Source organism: Colius striatus, chromosome 3 (genome assembly GCF_028858725.1).
Source record: "Colius striatus isolate bColStr4 chromosome 3, bColStr4.1.hap1, whole genome shotgun sequence".
Lineage (NCBI taxonomy): Eukaryota > Metazoa > Chordata > Aves > Coliiformes > Coliidae > Colius > Colius striatus.
Window position 1 is genome coordinate 58,741,889 of NC_084761.1, and position 18,409 is coordinate 58,760,297.

The 18,409-nt window shown below is 40.5% G+C and overlaps 1 protein-coding gene across 5 annotated transcripts in view; it reads left to right on the forward strand.

Annotated features, from left to right (window-relative positions):
- The window catches only part of CLCN3 (chloride voltage-gated channel 3), a 71,340-nt gene that overhangs the window by 46,719 nt on the left and 6,212 nt on the right, over window positions 1-18,409 (forward strand). For 4 of the 5 annotated variants that reach the window (XM_061992035.1, XM_061992038.1, XM_061992036.1 and 1 more), the window contains 7 exons: window positions 614-736; window positions 2,034-2,240; window positions 6,474-6,554; window positions 8,748-9,293; window positions 14,399-14,585; window positions 15,955-16,353; window positions 18,041-18,257. In XM_061992035.1, coding sequence (XP_061848019.1) covers window positions 614-736; window positions 2,034-2,240; window positions 6,474-6,554; window positions 8,748-9,293; window positions 14,399-14,585; window positions 15,955-16,353; window positions 18,041-18,257 — 1,760 coding nt within the window. The remainder of the gene's footprint in view (window positions 1-613; window positions 737-2,033; window positions 2,241-6,473; window positions 6,555-8,747; window positions 9,294-14,398; window positions 14,586-15,954; window positions 16,354-18,040; window positions 18,258-18,409) is intronic. The other variant, XM_061992037.1, reaches the window with a different exon arrangement.

Consider the following 18,409-nt stretch of genomic DNA (forward strand, 5'->3'; position numbering starts at 1 on the left):
AAAATAATGGTCTTAAGGTTAGGGTTTGAGTTAGATTTGAGTTGTGCTTTCTGCTCTATTTTCCAACATTTGAATTGATTAATAGGTTATAGTGTAATAGATGTGTATGCCATGCACTACAAAGGGGCAGCAGCCAGTGTTGGAGGTATAAGGAATTTGTGAGAGTACAAAACTGTTAATAACATAAGAACTTGTATTCTTGATCATAGCTATAAATAGAACAATTAAAAAGAAGTTTCTATTCCCTGATAACTAAGAATAGATTGTTTTTATTTTTTTCTAGCACAAAATGTTTAAATATTTACCCAGTATTCATTAGATTTTAGCAGCTAACAGCTATTCAGAAATAACTGTACTGTGTTTAGTTTTCCTTTTTGAGGTGAAATATTAGAATACTTTCTACTTCTATAGCTGAATCTTTGATTATGTGCAGGTGTCATGAATTTATGCTTTTCAAACAAAACCCACTCCTTCTTGGCTTGGTAGTAATTACTGTCCCTCAAAATGTGTCTGTAAGTTGACTTGCAGCAAGAGTACCTCTGTGTTATTTTAAGTGATGGGTTTGTTTCTACCTCAAATTTATATTCTGACTTTGGTTTTGTTTGACTTTTAGGGTCCAGGTTCATACATAATGAACTACATAATGTACATTTTCTGGGCTTTGAGCTTTGCCTTCTTAGCAGTTTCTCTGGTGAAGGTATTTGCTCCCTATGCCTGTGGCTCAGGAATACCTGAGGTGAGGTCTAACTAATAGATACATTATAGATGTTTGTCATTAATGTAAAAATTCCTTCTGCCTTGAAGGGTCAGAGGCCCCTATGGCTTTGATGAAATACATTAATACAAGTGTTCAAACTGGAATAATATAATTGTGCTGATTGTTGCTGAGAAAAATATGCCCCAAATTTTTGAGGATCTCCCAAGTTTGTAGATGATCCTGCATGCTTCTGGCTGGACTACTTTTTAAGGAAGCCTTTAGTTTAGGAGAGTAGATGTCTGAAGGTGATTTCTAAATCTCCCCCAGTCCCCACCCTCGTTATGGTGCTAAGAGAGCAGTGGTTCATTCAATACAGGTGCTTTGATACAGCAATTGATGTTTTGTGGTGCTGGCTTTAATTGTCTTAGCTAGCACAAACCCGCAGTCACAAAGTAAAATGAGCCTCAAAGCTTCATTGTTTTCATAATTTCTGTCTGCCACTGTATGCAGTGGGAGGGAAAACTCAAAGTCCAAGTCTGGTCAGTCTCACTTCTCCATTCTGTAAATATTTCTGTATGTGTATTGTAGAAGCTGAAGGACAAATCTTGCCTCTGAATAAACCAGGAGTAGTTCTATGCCACTATTCCAGAAGAGATTTCATCCTAAATTGGTTTCCAAATTTAACCTTTACTTTCTAGTCACATCTGCCCAGTGTTTTCTGTATTTCTTATTTATAGACATCTTGTCCTTTCCTATGATAACTGTATGGTTTCCTATATGTGGGCATATTTTCGAGGTTAACAATAAGACACCGTTAGGCAAATTAATACCTTAGGCAAGTGGCACATATTTTCTAGTGGAAAAAGGCTCCTCTTCCATCTTTACGTCAAGGAATCTGCTGTCGAGTGTTTATGTAGAGATGATAAACACAAGGAGAGAACAGAGGGGTAAAATTGTTGCATAGGTGATACTGCTATAATAGATGACCTTGAGTGTAGCTTTTGCAGATTATTTTTCTGACTTTCACTTGATAATTGACATCATAAACCAATTAATTAGTCTTAGAAGCTACTGCAGATTAATTTTCTACTAAATGTAATTGATAATGTAGTTATATGTTACTGTCCAGTGTTTTAGACTAAGTTGCCAGTGGAAAGCCCATGGCAACCAAATGGATTTAGTGTAGCAATCTGAACAACACACCTTTTAAAGTGTGATAAAGTTAGTAATTTGAAAAGGCTATTTGTGAAGTTACATAGCTAAAATTATAAATTGAAATATTTTCTGAAAAAAGAAGCAGAATAGAGTAACAGATACTGTTTTTTCTTTCTTACAGATAAAAACGATTTTGAGTGGCTTCATCATCAGAGGGTACTTGGGGAAGTGGACTTTGATGATAAAAACAATTACTTTAGTCTTGGCTGTTGCATCAGGTTTGAGTTTAGGAAAGGAGGGTCCCTTGGTACATGTTGCCTGCTGCTGTGGGAATATTTTTTCCTACCTCTTTCCAAAGTACAGCACAAATGAAGCTAAAAAAAGAGAGGTAAGTTCTTGTAAAAGCATTTCTAGTATGTATTTCCATGCAGTGACATTTATTTGTGTAAAAAATGATATTTGTCCTTTTGGACAGTGTTTAGGCATGGGTTATCAATAGTTATTTATTGTTTTAACAACAACATATTATCCTTAGCATTCTCCAAGGTAACTTGCTTCTGTATCTGACTAAGTTTGCATTTCTCTTACCTCAGAAGCCATTTGATTTTACTTCTGTTTAATTCTTTCTGTTCTCGGGTCTGCAGTTTGGCAATTGATGAGAATATTCAGCAAAGGACTTTTGGACCCGTGAACAGAATATTCCAGGCAAAGGGATAGTGGCAATAATGTTTCTGCTCAATTTCAGTTTGTTGCTGTTAGTGAGAGTGTGGTATGTTAGCCTGGGTGCCCATCAAATTGCTCTCTCACCCCTTCTACTCAGCAAGACAGCAGGAAAAAATAAGATGAAAAGTTCATAAGTCAATATTAAGATGGGGAGATCACTCACCAATTACTGTCATAGGCAAAACAGGCTGGACTTGAGGAAGATACTTTATTGGCAATTATTGTGTAGAATAGTGAGAAATAAAAAAAATCTAAAGCCACCTTGGCTCCACTCTCCCTTCTTTCTAGGCTCAACTTCACTTTTCTGTCCCAAAGCAGCACAAAGGCACAGGAGATGGGGGCTGCAGTCAGTCTCCTGCAGTGTTTTGTCTCTATTACTCCTTCCTCTTACTGATCTAGGTGGACCTGCTTTGGCAGGCGGGGTTGGACTAGATGATCTCCAAAGGTCTCTTCCAGCCCCTACTGTTCTACTATTCATGCTCTTCCCCTGTTTCAGTGTGGGGTCCCACCTATGGAGACAATCTTTGCAAACTCTTATCAGCAAGGGTCCTTTCCACAGGGTGCAGCTCTAGCCTGAATTCCCCACGGGCCAGAAAACATGCCAGAAAACCTGCTGCTGCATGAGCTCCTCTCCACAGGCTGTGGCTCCTGCCACGGTCTCCTCCAACGTGGGCCTTCCATGGACTGCAGCTTCTTTTGGGGCGCATCCACCTGCTCTGGTGTGGCTGCGGGATGAAGATCTGCGGTGCTGTAGTTGTCTCCACGCGCTGAAGGGGAACCTCTACTCTGGTGCCTGGAGCACCTCCTCTCCCTTCTTCACTGACCTTAGTGTCTGCAGGGCTATTTCACATTTTTCTCACTCCTCTCTCACAGCTTCTGTTCAATGCTTTAAGTGTCTTATCACAGAGGCATCACCAGCATCACTGACAGGCTGAGCTGGTTGGTTTTTTGGGACACAAAAGTCCATTTAGGAGCCATTTGGAGCTGGCCCTGTTGGACGTGGGGGCAGCTGCTGGTGTCTTCTTGGAGGAGCTACCCCTGTAGCCTCCCCCAACCAAAACCTTGTCACATAAACCTTTACGAGCTATGCTAATGAAAGCAGTGTAGTCACAGAGTAGCACATTTTAATATTCTTATTAATTCAGTATTATTTTTGTATTGTAAAATGGAAAAGGGTGTCATCCCAGCTGTGCTTCAGTTCTCATGCTCAACTCGTATGCTCCTTCTAGCAGGAGACTGCAGAATATGGGAAATTTGGGTTCTCTCCGATTTCAAAGCTGTGTGTTCTTAAATCTTTTAACTTACCTGAGATTTAGCTGCTCATCTCAGAATAAAGTGATAAATCTTTGGGTTTCTCTGTGTATTCTTCCACAGATGTGTAAGGGCTACTCTCTGGGGGTCAGTGTCCATATACTGAACAAAATTTGTGTAGGACCAACTGCTGCTTCATTTCCTCTAAATCTCTCACTTAATCTCAGTTCACCTCAGATCTTTTTGCAAGTTTTTGCTTGAAGACTACTGAGCACAAATCTCCAGGACTGATATCAAAGCTCTCAATTTACATTCCTTGAATAATATTTGCGATTGATCAACTTTTCTGCCACACACATCTAGAATAGAATAGAATAAAACGTCAGTTGGAAGGGACACACAGTGGTCATCTACTCCAACTGCAGTTTGGGGCTGACTAAAAGTTAGATGTTAAGGGCATTGTCCAAATGCTTCTCAAATGCTTACAGGCCTGTACACTGTTTGATCATCCTCTTGGAATAGAAATGCTTCCTGATGTCCAATCTAAACCTGCTGTGGTGCAGCTTTGAACTTTTCACATGCATCGTATCAGTGATCCCAGGGAGAAGAGCTCAGCACCTCCCTCTCTTCATCTCCTCCTCAGGAAGCTGCAGAGTGATGTTGGCGCCCCTCAGCATCCTTGGCTCCAAGATAGACAAGCCCAGAGCCCTTAGATGCTCCTCATAGGACTTTCCTTCCAGGCCTTTCACCAGCCTTGTCATCATCCAAAGACCTTCACACCCTTCTTGAATTGTGGGGTCCAGAACTACACACAGTGCTCAAGGTGAGCCTGTAGCAGTGCTGAGTACAGCGGAATGGTCACCTCTCCTGACCGTCTGGTTCTGCTGTGTGTGATGCACCCCAGGATGCAGTTTGCCCTCTTGACTCCAGGGCACACTGCTGATGGACGTTGAGCCTGATACTGACCAGCACCTTCACATCTCTTTTCACAGGGCTGCTCTCCAGCCACTCAACTCCACTTAGTCTAGTGCCCAGTGTTACTCTATCCTAGGCATAGAGTCTAGTGTTTTGGCTTGTTAAATTTCGTGACATTGATCACTGCCTGCTCTTCCAATCTGTCTAAATCCTTCTGCAAGGCATCTTGTCTCTCAAGAGAGTAAACAGCATTCAGAGTTTGTTATTGTCAGTGAACTTGCTAATGGTCCATTCAACTTCTGCATCCAAGTCATTGCTAAATACATTGAACAAAACTATCCCTAGAATTGAGCTCTGAAGAGCACCACTGCTGACTGATTGCTGACCAGATGTAGCCCCATTCACCACAACCCACTGATCCATTCAGCCAGTTCTTTGCCCAGCACATCATGAATCCACTCATCCCACAGCTGGACGACTTGTCCTGAAGAATGCTGTGAGGTACAGTATCAGAGGTCTTAATAAAATTGAGGAAAAACTACATCCACTGCCTTCCCTCCTTCCACTCAGCAAGTCACCTTATTGTAGAAGAATATCAAATTAGTTAAACAGGACTTTAATTTTGTGAACCCACGTTGACTGTGCCTGATGATTGCATTGTTCTTTAAAATTCCTTTCAATAGCAGCCAGTAAGTGTAACCTTTTCTGTAATTTTCCCAGAAATTGAGGATAAGCTAACAAACCTGTAGTTACCTAGTCTTCCCTCACATGCTTTTTGTAGATTGAAATAACATTGACTAGCTTCCAGTCAGCAGGGACCTCCCCAGACTCCAAGACCTTTTGAAAGATGATCAAGAGGGGTCCTGCTGTAACATCTGCTGACTCCTTCAGTACTCTGATACGGATCAGATCAGACTCCATGGACTAACAACAAGCTGGTACAGCTGGTCCCTTACAATTTCAGTCTCCACAAATGGAAAGTTACTATTCCCACACTTGTGGTCCTCCAGCTCAGGGGACTTGACAGCACAAAGTCTATCAGTATTACTAAAGACTGAGGCAAAAAAAATCACATTGAATACCTCAGTTTTTTGCCCATATCTGTTAGTTAGATGACCATCTTCTGGCAGGACCTCCTCTTGTTATTAACGTATTTACAAATGCCCTTCTTGTTGTCTGACACAACACTAGCCAGTTTCAACTCTAATTAAGGTTTGACCTTTTGTGTCTTCTTCCTGCATATACGAACCACAGCTCTGTAATCTTCTTGCAAAGCCTGACTTTACTTCCAGTGATGATACAGTTTCTTTTTTTCTCTGGAGCTCAGTGAGGAATTCCCTGTTCAGCCAAGCTGGTCTTCTGCCACCTTTGCTTAACTTTATGACACAGTGGAATTACCTGCTCTGGCATAGAGAAAGCTTACTACAATTTCTTGAAAATGAAATATCAGCATTTTCATGCTGAAGGATGGATTATTTCGAGTGTTTAACTAGGGAGGCTTTGAGTGGCACCCTTGGTTTTGTTAGGGCTAGTGCATACTTGGTTGGTGGCTGCCGTGGCCACTGGCCACATCTTATGAGCATTCTGATAACAGTTATTTGATGCTTTGCTATTGACTAGTCTGTGTGTCCTTCATGTAAACATAGAAGAAGGTGATAACTGTAATGAGATTTTGTTCTTCAGTTTAAAGCATATTAAAAAACCCCAAAACCTCACCATTGTTCTTTTCCAGGTGTTGTCAGCAGCCTCAGCAGCAGGTGTATCTGTAGCCTTCGGTGCCCCAATTGGTGGAGTCCTTTTCAGTCTGGAGGAGGTATGTCAAGACACGGCACTGAAGGGTGGATATTTTTTAGAATGTGGTTTAGCGTGAATAATCCCAGACTCCTCTAAGATGTGGAGTCTTTCCTAAGAAGGAAATTATTTTGGATGCACATTTCAAATTCAAGAGTCCTGTCACCAGTAAACTTCTAAAGACCTTTTTTTCTTCCTTAGATGAATGTCAGCTTTACTTTATTCTCAGTTACATTGTTCTGGAGAAGGGCTGAGTCAGTTAATAATTACGATTTTTCACTCTAGGAGTATATTCTAAAAAAAAAATTAAATCGGGCTTTTTTCATTTTGAAACAGGTTTAGAAACCTGTTTCACAGTTTTTAAAAGCAAGTTTGTAGACATTTATTTTCTTATAATTTTAGACATGTAATTTGAATACATTAATTGTTAAAAAAAGCAGATACACTATAAAACTAACCTCCAACCAAGTTTTTCTCCAAGAAGTGTTTAATATTAAATTATTTTTGTTAGTTGTTTTCAAAACATGTAAGAATGTTTTATAGAACCTTAGCACGTTAAAAGAAAACTAAAAATGTAAAAATTGCTGAACTGAAAAATGGAAGCAAAATACTCTTTCATCTCTAATTTTGCTGTATCATATGGGGATATTCTGGTTTAGGCCCATCAGGGAACAAAAGACCGCGATTAGCCTCAAGTACTGAAGAGGCTGAGAATTGCCAAAGGGCAGGGAGAACTTAGTTGCCGCTTAAAGTTCAGGACAAAACAGACCAGGCTACTCGGCTTGGGGAAGAAAACAGAAAATAATTTAATGCAACATCAACTGAAATATAACCTTAAAACCCCAAAACATAACCAAAATAAAACAACACAGAGTAGTACAGCAACGAAGAGTCTGACTAGCCCTTTAAGAACACCTTGCCACACCTCCCCTCTTCCCGGGCTCAGAGCCCTGATCCTGATGTCTGTACCTCCTCCCCACCCCAAATGGCTCAGGGGCGCAGGGAGTGGGGGTTTCAATCAATCTGTTCCTGATAGCTTCTGCCATTTGTCCCTCCTCAGGGCAGGTGGGCTCCGCACCAGTCCTTCCTGCAAGTCCATGGGATACCTCAAACACACGGCAACCCTGCACGGGCTGCTCTGACACACATTTATCCCAAAGGCTGCAGCTCCTCTCTGCCTCTCGTGTGGGGCTGATCTGCGGCACACAGGCTCTCCAGCACGGCCTGTGCCATGGCCGTCTCCCCCAAACAGTCCTTCGCCCATCCAGGCTCACTCACCCAGAGCTGCTGGTGGCTCTCAGTCCTGCCATGGCCCTGCATAGGTTGCGGGGGTACAGCCTGCATTCTCACCACGGCTTGCAGAGGGGTTTCTGGTCTGGTGCTTCTCCTTCCTCCTTTTCTGGCTGTAGGGTCCGCATGTTCCCCTCCATCTTGTATCACTCTTACACCTCCTGCCAGCACTTCAAATTCCCGTCCCCTAAATAGTGATCGCAGAGGCACCAGATTGGCCCAGCTGGGCCAGAGGTGGTTGTGAACCCAGGAGCCGGGGGGAGAGTCCAAAAACTCTTTACTGGGTCTTCACTGCAACCTGCTCCCCCTGTTACCAAGCAAAAGCTGCTCCTTGCTAAACCATGACAGGAGATTTTGAGGAATTCCCTTACTAGCCAAAAAAATTTCCAAAACTCATAAGAAAACTCACTTGAAATTCAAATCAAGCTATATGTGGCTTAAGTATGAAATTACATGTTCTGCTTTGCATATGTCTTTTAAAATGTTTTAACTATACTCATAAAAATAACACAACTGCCAGAAACTTGAATGGAGTTGAAACCATATTAGCAGCAAATTTGAGAGAGCTGTTAGTATAGTCTGGTTCTTATGAATGTTAGAATGAGATACTAATAAACAGAGAAGCTTTTAAACAGACGTTGCTGTGCATCATTTCCTAACAATCTTAAAACAGCGGTTGTTTCAGTAGTAGTATTGACTTTAAAACTGATGTATGAATTGTTGTAGAGGTATTTACAAATGTAGTATGTGCTGTAGTGCCAGTGCTCCAAGTAATAGCAGTAATTCTGATAGTGTTAAGATAGTGTTAAGAGTACTTTTTTTTGAATATTCCATGTGAGCAGCAGTACTGTAACACATGCATCAAATGGTCTTTCCAGTATTTTTAATGGCATTGCTAATAATTCTTATGTGTTGGCTTTTGCAGGTCAGTTACTATTTCCCACTGAAAACCCTATGGAGATCATTTTTTGCTGCTTTAGTAGCTGCATTTGTTTTAAGGTCCATCAATCCTTTTGGTAACAGCCGCCTAGTTCTTTTTTATGTGGAGTATCATACTCCTTGGTACCTTTTTGAACTACTTCCTTTTATTCTTCTGGGAGTATTTGGTGGGCTCTGGGGAGCGTTTTTCATCCGAGCAAACATCGCATGGTGTCGTCGACGCAAATCCACAAAGTTTGGGAAGTATCCTGTCCTGGAGGTTATTATTGTTGCAGCAATAACAGCTGTCATTGCATTTCCTAATCCATACACAAGGCTAAACACCAGTGAGCTTATTAAAGAGCTCTTCACAGACTGTGGGCCGTTAGAATCCTCCTCCCTCTGTGACTACAGAAATGATATGAATGCAAGCAAAATAGTAGATGATATTCCGGACCGTCCAGCAGGCACTGGAGTCTACTCAGCTATATGGCAGTTATGTTTAGCACTCATATTTAAAATAATCATGACAGTCTTCACCTTTGGTATCAAGGTAAGTGTGAACGCAGTGGTTGTATCATCTGCTGTGATTAATTTTGCCTTTCGCATTTTACATCTTTGGAAGTTAGCAGCTTTGTTTATAATTTTTTTCATGTGTAGTTCTTTTTGAAAAAGATCTTTTTATTGATGATTAATAGGCAAGTCTTAAGTTTAATTGAATTCAGACTAGCCCTTTGTCCAGATGAGTAACAGTGTGCTGAGTAGGGAACCGTAACTGTGTGGATGTGTGGCTGTTTACATGGGCCCAATTCAGCTGTAAGGATGATTCTAAAATTTCCAAAAGTTGAGTTCAGCTGAGTTCAAACATAATCACTCAAAGTTGCCAACTCCTGTTACATGGAAGAAGAAAAGACGGTACCTCTTCAGCAACTTACGGGGTCTTTTTAATTCCCTCTCCTCATTTATCACATAAATGTAATTACTGCGGTCTGTCGAAGGGAGCCAATGATGGTTTCTTTCCTGAAATTTCCAGTACAAAGCAGTGTAATTTTTGTTTTTCCTGGTCTGTCTTGGAGCTCTCTTCAACTTCTCTGAAAGTTGTGCCTGTTTTCTGACTGACATATTTCTGTCATGCCTTCATCATTTTCTGTCTTGTCAGGCTCTCATCATAGTTTCTTCAGTTATGTCATTATGAAATGTGTCTTAACACAAACCTGTTGTAGAATGTTCACTAAACAGAATTTGTGTTGAAACAGCCTTTAACTTTTTAGTCCACATTCCTGTTCCATGTAACTGCATGCGTAAGAAAACACTTCCTTATTGTGACAGTGGTTGAACACTGGAATAAGCCTGTAAGCCATGTGCAAACACACATCTGTCCAACAGGAACTGTTTTCCTGTGAGATAAGCAAAGTAACTTGGATGCTGCCTCTGGGACATGGTGATTCCTGCTGCTCTTACTGGCATGAACAAAAATCACCAGGAAGCTCACATAGCAGTGGCTTAAGTTGGGGGTTTTTTGGGTTTTTTTTGTTTGTTTGGTTTACTCCTTATTATGAGTTGATTTCTTACCGTGTCTAAATGTGATAGTGATCAAGAGTTGGCATGGAATTACAGTTTTGCCTCAAAACTTGACTGGTATGCAACAGCAGTGGCAAAGAAAGTTGATGGAAAATGTTCAATTGATCTTCTTTGACCGATCTGATCTCCTATGACAAGGTGATCTGCTTAGTGGATGAGGGAAAGGCTGTGGATGTGGTCTTCCTGGACTTCAGTAAGGCCTTTAACATAGTTTCTCACATCATCCTCCTTGAGAAACTGGCTGCCCATGCCTTGGATGGACATACTCTGAATTGGGTTGAAAACTATCTGGATGGCCAGGCCCAGAGAGTGGTGGGGAATAGAGTTAAATCCAGTTGGCAGTCAGTTACCAGTGATGTTCCCTGGGGCTCTGTGCTGGGACTTGTTCTATTTAACATCTTTATCAGTGATCTGGATGAGGGAGTTGAATGTGCCCTCAGTAAATTTGCTGATGACACCAAGCTGGGTGGTAGTGTAGACCTGCTTGAGGGCAGGAAGGTCCTTCAGAGGGACCTGGACAGGCTGGATGGGTCAAGGCCAATTGTATGAGACGAAAAAAGGCCAAGTGCCAGGCCCTGCACTTGGGCCAACCCCATGCAGTGCTACAGGCTGGGGGCAGAGTGACTGGAAAGCTGTCCAATGGGAAAGGACCTGGGGATGTCAATTGACAGCCAGCTGCATGTCAGCCAGCAGTTTGCCCAGGTGGCCAAGAAGGTCAGTGGCATCCTGGCTTGTATCAGCAACATTGTGTCTAGCAGGGCCAGGGAAGTAATTGTCTCCCTGTACGCTGCACTAGTGAGGCCGCACCTCAAATACTGTGTCCAGTACTCGGCCCCTCACTACATGAAGAACATTGAGGTGCTAAGAGTGTGTCCAGAGATCGGCAACAAAGCTGGTGAAGGGTCTGGAGAACAAGTGTTATGAGGAGTGGCTGAAGGAGCTGGGGATGTTTAGCCTAGAAGAGGCTGAGAGGAGACATGATCACTGTCTAGAGCTACCTGAAAGAGGGTTGTAGTGAGATGGGAGTTGGTCTCTTCTGTCCAGTAATGAATAATAGGACATGAGGAAAAGTTGTGCCAGGGGAGGTTTAGATTGGACATTAGGAAGACTATTTTCACCAAGAGGATTATTAAGCATTGGAATGGTAGTGGAGTCACCATCCCTGGAGATAACTTAAAGACACATAGATGAGGTGCTGAGGGATGTAGTTTAGTTTACTGATGGGCTTGGCAGTGGTTGGACTCGATCTTAAAGGTCTTTTCTTACTGTAATTAAATAGGAAACTGTTGGGCAAACTCAAGTGGAAGAAGAGAGTCTACAGGTCATGGAAAGAAGGGATGGCCACTTGGGATGAATATAAGACTGTTGTCAGAGTATGTAGAGTGGCAACTAGGAAAGCTAAAGCCTCATTGGAGTTGTACCTTGCAAGGGAGGTGAACGGCTTTTTCAAATACATTGCAGATAAAACCAACGCTAGAGGCAGAGTATGGCCACTGTTGAATGAGGCAGGTGCCCTGGTGACAGAGGATACAGAGAAGGAAGTGTTATTGAATCTGGGAAAGAATAAACCCACGTACCAGTACATGGAAATTTCTTCCCTGTGAGGGTGACAGAGCACTGGAACAGGCTGCCCAGATGGGTTGTTGAGTCTTCTTCTCTGGGGACATTAAAAATCCACCTGGATGAGTTCCTGTGTGACCTAGTCTAGGAAGTCCTGCTGTGGCAGGGGGTTGGACTAGGTGATCTTTCAAGGCCCCTTCCAGCCCTTGAGATTCTGTGATTCTATGATTCTAAGTTATCCTCCCCCTCGACTCTACCTTGGCAAGGTCACATCTGGAGTACTGTCTCCAGTTCTGGGCTCTTCAGTTCAAGAGAGACAGGGAACTTCTAGAGAGAGTCCAGTGAAGAGCTATCAAGACAATTAGAGGACTGGAACATCTCTCTCATGAGGAAAGGCTGTGAGACCTGGGTCTGTTTAGCCTGAAGAAGACTGAGTGGGGACCTTATCCTGAAAGGCAGGTGTTGACAGTGGGGGGAGAGTTTGTTTTTTTCTGTAGTGCCCAGTTATATGTACAAACTGGAACAGAGGAAGTTCCATTTAAACATGAGGAAAGACTTCTTTCCTCTGAAGGTGAGAGAGCCCTGGCACAGGCTACCCAGAGGATGTGGAGTCTTCTCTGGAGGTTTTCAAAACCAGCCTGGATACGTTCCTGTGCGACCTAATGGAGGCGAATTGGCTTTAGCAGGAGGGTTGGACTAGATGATCTTTAAAGGTTCCTTCCAGTACCATTCTCTGGAGATGTGAAAAGTTGCACCCATATCCCAATTCCTTGCTTGTTTCGTTAAGGATACATGTGCCACAGAAAAATCTTTTCCCCTATAGTATAACTTGAGTTAGGCTGGCATGCACTGGAGAAGGAAGCTGAGACAAGGTAGAACCTAACTTTGTTTCCTTGTTCTTTTTCACTAAAGGTTTCTATTTGCTTTGTGACTTGTGATTCAGAGGCTCATGCAAATGTATGCAGCTGTAAAGTCATAATTACAGTTAGACTTGTAACCGTCATTTACATGTGATGGAAGGAAGGAGCTAGGTGCATTAAAAAGTTAATAAAGGACCTGAAGCAATTTGGATGGAAATTGTGAGACCTGAATTTCTATGGCATACTGCTGTAGCAGACTAGAATCTGAGGCAGTTTTGAAGAGCTATTAAATTGTCTTTATATCTAAAATGTTATTTCTTCAGGATTCTATTGAACTGTTCAGCAAGAAAGAATTTCACTTAGGAAAAAAATCGGATTTTAAGATAGAGGCTTAGATGCTTGATTAATTGTGGGGAGGTAACAGTAGTGGTATAAATGCACAACTTGGTTATTACACTGAAATGATAACATTGAATTTGCTTCTGTCAACACTGAAATATTAGATAATTCAGGATGAGAATGAAGGATTATTAAACTTTCTCCCCAAAGCTTACGCTGCTGGCTTCTAAACATAAAGTTTGCTATATTTATTTGTCCTTTATTTGTCTATTAGAAATCATTCATGCAAACAGAAATATTGTAATAAGAGATTCTGAAATAGAGTTCTGTGTCAGCTGTTGGATTCCATGGCAAAATTCATAGTTTGGAATTTCACAATACTTAAATTTCTCAGCTGTACAGTGAAAAAAAAAATGTATTTCCTATACACCAGGAGTGCAAATTTTAATGAAGTTTTTTGAACCAGATGGATTTAGGTGCATTTAGACAAAAAGTAAAGATTCTACTTCTTACTTGTAGTCAGATCCATACCTCAGTCACAGTAAAAAATGTTTTGATACTAACAGCTGCTGTGAGGAGAAGCAGCAGGGATTTCCAGTGTAATGAGACATTCAGACACCAGTATGTTTTTTGGGGAGAAGATCAACTTCCTGAGGAGGAGAAAAGACACACAACAGCAGCTTGTGATGAACCCTCACTCCTTATGAAGCTGCCGATAAAAGCAAGATTTACAATAATATTTTACTAAACCATGTTGGTATAGCAAGGCTTTTCAGTTTTAGTTAATAACAGAAAAACACTTTAAATAACTAAAATTACAGTAAGAACCTCTTTTAAAAGCCTCTTTTAAAAATCACTGTTACAGCAGCATTAGGAAGCAGTTTGGGAAGCGAGTCCTCTGTGCAAAGCTTGTTCAGTAAGTGCATGCTGAATCAGAAGAACACAAAGTAATAAGGGAGATGGGAAAAAGCAAAGAATAATTTTCAATAGCACAGCTCAGATTGGACACACGTAGTAAGAACTATACTGTTTGCATTGTGAGTGTGGTTTATGATCCTATATTGGTGATAGATTTGCTCTTAAATACAGTAAAATATAAACAGATGTGATCATAAAGTGGATTCAGCTAACCAGGTTGATCAGAGCTATCAATAGCATTGTGTTAAGTTTTACTAACCTTGCAATTTGCATTATTTTAACCTGACAGTTTGAGCATTTGCATCTCCTTTGGGAAAAAAAATACAACCCTCCTTGTGAAATGATGCATCAGGTATGTGTCCTAGCAGCATGACAGCAATTCCTTTGTTTTTTGTTGCAGGTTCCATCTGGGTTGTTCATACCTAGTATGGCAATTGGAGCAATAGCAGGAAGGATTGTAGGAATTGCAGTGGAGCAACTGGCTTACTACCATCATGACTGGTTCATTTTCAAGGAGTGGTGTGAAGTTGGAGCTGACTGCATTACACCTGGGCTTTATGCCATGGTTGGTGCTGCTGCATGCTTAGGTAAATAAAACATATCAAAGCAAATAACCATCTGATTTCTTGCATTTTGCCAAAATGATAATTAAAAAATGGAAGGAGATACAAACATGTTCAGTTTTGGTAAACTTTTTTTATATGGACTTTTCTCTCTTCAAAATAATAGATCATATCTCTACATGAGACTGTCAGATCCTTGTGATCTGAGGAATAACATGAAATTTAAATTTATGAGAAATAGAATTATTTAAATACTAGTGTTTACTTATTCTTTTTGTTATCAAGAGGTGTGATTAGTCCATCAATCAGAAAAAAATTGTTGAAATGTATGAAGCAGAGGATTTTCAGAGTCAAGTGCTGTTGAAATTGTTACAAAGAGGTGACGTGATCAGCTGCCATGTCTACATGAATTGCAAAAAATGTTATTGAAATTCATAATACAAACAAAACTTTGAGAAGTGTTTAATGATTTGGGGAGTCCAGCTTGAGGTATTTTTAACAAGTCCAATTTACAAACTCTTCAAATCAGCTTCATGGAAAGAGACTTAAGTTGGACACACAAACTAGGATAGGATTGTTTTGGAGGCCTTGTCTTGTCCTAGAATATAACTTCATTGCCTTAGAAATTAAATTTAAAAGCTATTAGTACAGATTCTGCAAAAAAGTAGACCTTTTCCTTAAGGAGAAGTGCATTTGCACGAATAAGTAAACTAGTGGTACAAATCCAGTTTTTTTGGATGTTGATTTGTTTTTTTAACAGTTCAACTTGAACCACTTTTGAATGCATTGAAAAAAATCATCATATTCTTTTATTTAGTGAAGATATGGCATCAGAAACCTTGTCAGAAAAAACATCTTGAATACTAACAAAAGAGAAATCTAACCCCTGTCTTCTCTCATTGTCCAAGAAATATTTCTTCTCATCAGCTCAGAATTTGTTTTAGCTTTTACCATTCAGCAACAGAACTAAATTCCTAATCCTTTGGGCATGTAGCTGTTGAATTGCTGCCTGTGACTTTCTGCATTAGTTCCATTCTTTTTCCAAATTAATCTCTTACCATATTTCCTTGCATTTCAACCTACATGTGCTGTGGAGAAATACATAGTTTTATTCTTAGTCCACATAAAGTAACTGCACATATTTTTCAAATCCCTTTATTCTCTCACTTTCTAGGATTTTTTCCTAAAGCTCCCTTTTTGCCTTCTGAAAGTTTTGTGTTCATTTTTCCTGTCTGTATTATGCAGAACGATGTTTGTCAGATGACCTTTAGTGGCAAAGTTATGTCTGTACTTCTCTATAAGAAGGACAGAAATTCTAAATTCATTATTATCTGATAATTATAATGTTATATTATTATATCGGGAATGTTACTGGCTACCGTTTTTCTTGCAGGTGGTGTGACAAGGATGACTGTGTCCCTGGTAGTTATTGTCTTTGAGCTAACAGGAGGGCTGGAATATATTGTGCCCCTAATGGCTGCAGTCATGACCAGTAAGTGGGTAGGAGATGCTTTTGGTAGGGAAGGCATCTATGAGGCACACATCCGACTGAATGGATATCCTTTCTTGGATGCAAAGGAAGAATTTACTCACACCACACTGGCTGCTGATGTTATGAGACCTCGAAGAAGCGATCCACCTTTAGCAGTTCTGACGCAGGATAATATGACAGTCGAAGACATAGAGAACTTGATCAATGAAACCAGCTATAATGGTTTTCCTGTTATTATGTCAAAAGAATCGCAGAGACTGGTGGGCTTTGCTCTAAGAAGAGATTTAACTATTGCAATAGGTAAGTGTCTTCCACTATTACAAGACTGTGTATGCCAATTTAAATATTTAATAGCTTAATCCAGAATTTACTTGGTACGTTTCTAGACTTATTTCAGGTTCAGATACCTCACACAGGCTGTCTATTCCTTTACTGAAGTATGTGATTGTATTCAATAGTGCGCTCTGAAATGAAGAAAATGCTAATCCCTTTGTCGTAAACAAAAAGTTGTCATACTTCTGCATGATGAAAGGCCACAGCATCATTTAGTCTGGTATTTTTGTTGGTTTTGAGGCTTTTGCTAGTATCTCTTTTCTTCAAATGGTGCTGAACTAAAATTCTTCAAAATTGGGTTATCCTTGTTTTAGAACAATGGGATTCTGTGGGAATTACTGTCCCAAGTAATTTCTGAATTTAGATGTATATCGTGCTTCTCTCTGACAGCATGTTATTTGCTGATAGTTTAATAATTAAGACTGTATTATGGAGACATACTTGAAAAATTAATTATTTTAGCTGTCATTTTTCAATTGGCTTGTGTAATGTGAAATTTGGCCCTGGGCACATGAGCACGGAAGGCCCATTTGGACCCCACTCTCTCTGGGTGAGTGTTTGAACTTGTGGGATACTTACGACAATGGCACTGGCAAGAAAAATTCAGTGGATTTTGAGGATGCTATCATAAACAAAGGAAAAAAATCATTGTTATGTAAGAAAATGTTACAATACAGTAACATTTGGTGCATGAAATCAGTGATGGAATTTGCATCTTAAACTTTTTTTATTTTTTGGTAATTCATAAGATTGTACATTGACAAGTATCTCTTTAACAAAGACACCTGAGAAACAGACACAAAAGTCTCCTGAAACTTTTATATAAAAGAAAAGTTTTATGGACACACGCTGTTTACTTCAATAAAACTTCAGTCTGTGGTCTTAACACTGTGTATACTATGGTATTATGCTATGTAGGATGTATAGGAATGTCCAAAAGTTGGAAATTACTGTGGGCATCATGCCAATTTAAGTTTACTTTGACTTAAGAGTAAATGGGGGAATAGCAGAACATTCTTCTAATGGTGGCACAAGTAAGATTAATTTTAGCTGCTGAGATTGCACAGTGCAAGTTGCTTAGTCTTGGATTTTGGCTGGCTTAAGAGAGTCATTATGTGGAATATTTTGAGGTACACAGTGGATGCTGATGTCACCAAGGTGACAAGACATGAAAGAAAGAGGATCCTGTTCACAAAAAGCTAAATAAATTCATTATAAACAAGAAGACAACATTTTCAGAGTGATAAGAAATGAGTTCTTGGGTTTCAAAGCAAGAATGGTTACAGCTGTTGGAATTGTGACAGAGGAGCTGCCAACTGAGGTTGGCTTTCCCCTTGACAGTTTTTTCAGCAGTTGTCTATGCACATCCTGTGTTGTTAAAGTTTTTCTGCCTCTTGATAGTAAATAAAAGTTAGTTAAAGGAGTGAGAAAGCTAGTAGCCAAAGAATGGCTGAATCACATTGGCTTTTGTGCTCTTTGCACAAACACTTCTTAGGGATAAAGTAGTGGCTATGGAAGTGTGTCAAAATAGCACGTATCAGAATATCAGAGAATAACACGAGTTATTCTTTGGTCTGGTGATGTCCGTTGATCTGTTTGCACTAAATTTTCTTCCTCCTCTGTTGTTTCCCCCCCTCCCCTCTTTTTCTTAAAGAAAGCGCTAGAAAGAAGCAGGAAGGGATTGTTGGCAGTTCCCGGGTCTGTTTTGCTCAGCATACCCCATCGCTTCCAGCAGAAAGCCCTCGGCCTTTGAAGCTCAGAAGCATCCTTGATATGAGCCCTTTCACCGTGACAGACCACACCCCAATGGAAATAGTTGTGGATATTTTCCGGAAGCTGGGTCTGAGGCAGTGCCTTGTAACACACAATGGGTGAGTAGAGTGGCAGCAATGCTGTTCATTTTGTTAGATGCAGTAATTTTCACTTCCAGGATCAGAGTATTTGAACTAGGATATATGCAAGGATCTTGGTATTTGAACCCTTAAGTTCGGTACTGCAGCTGAGGACCATAACTGTTAAGAAG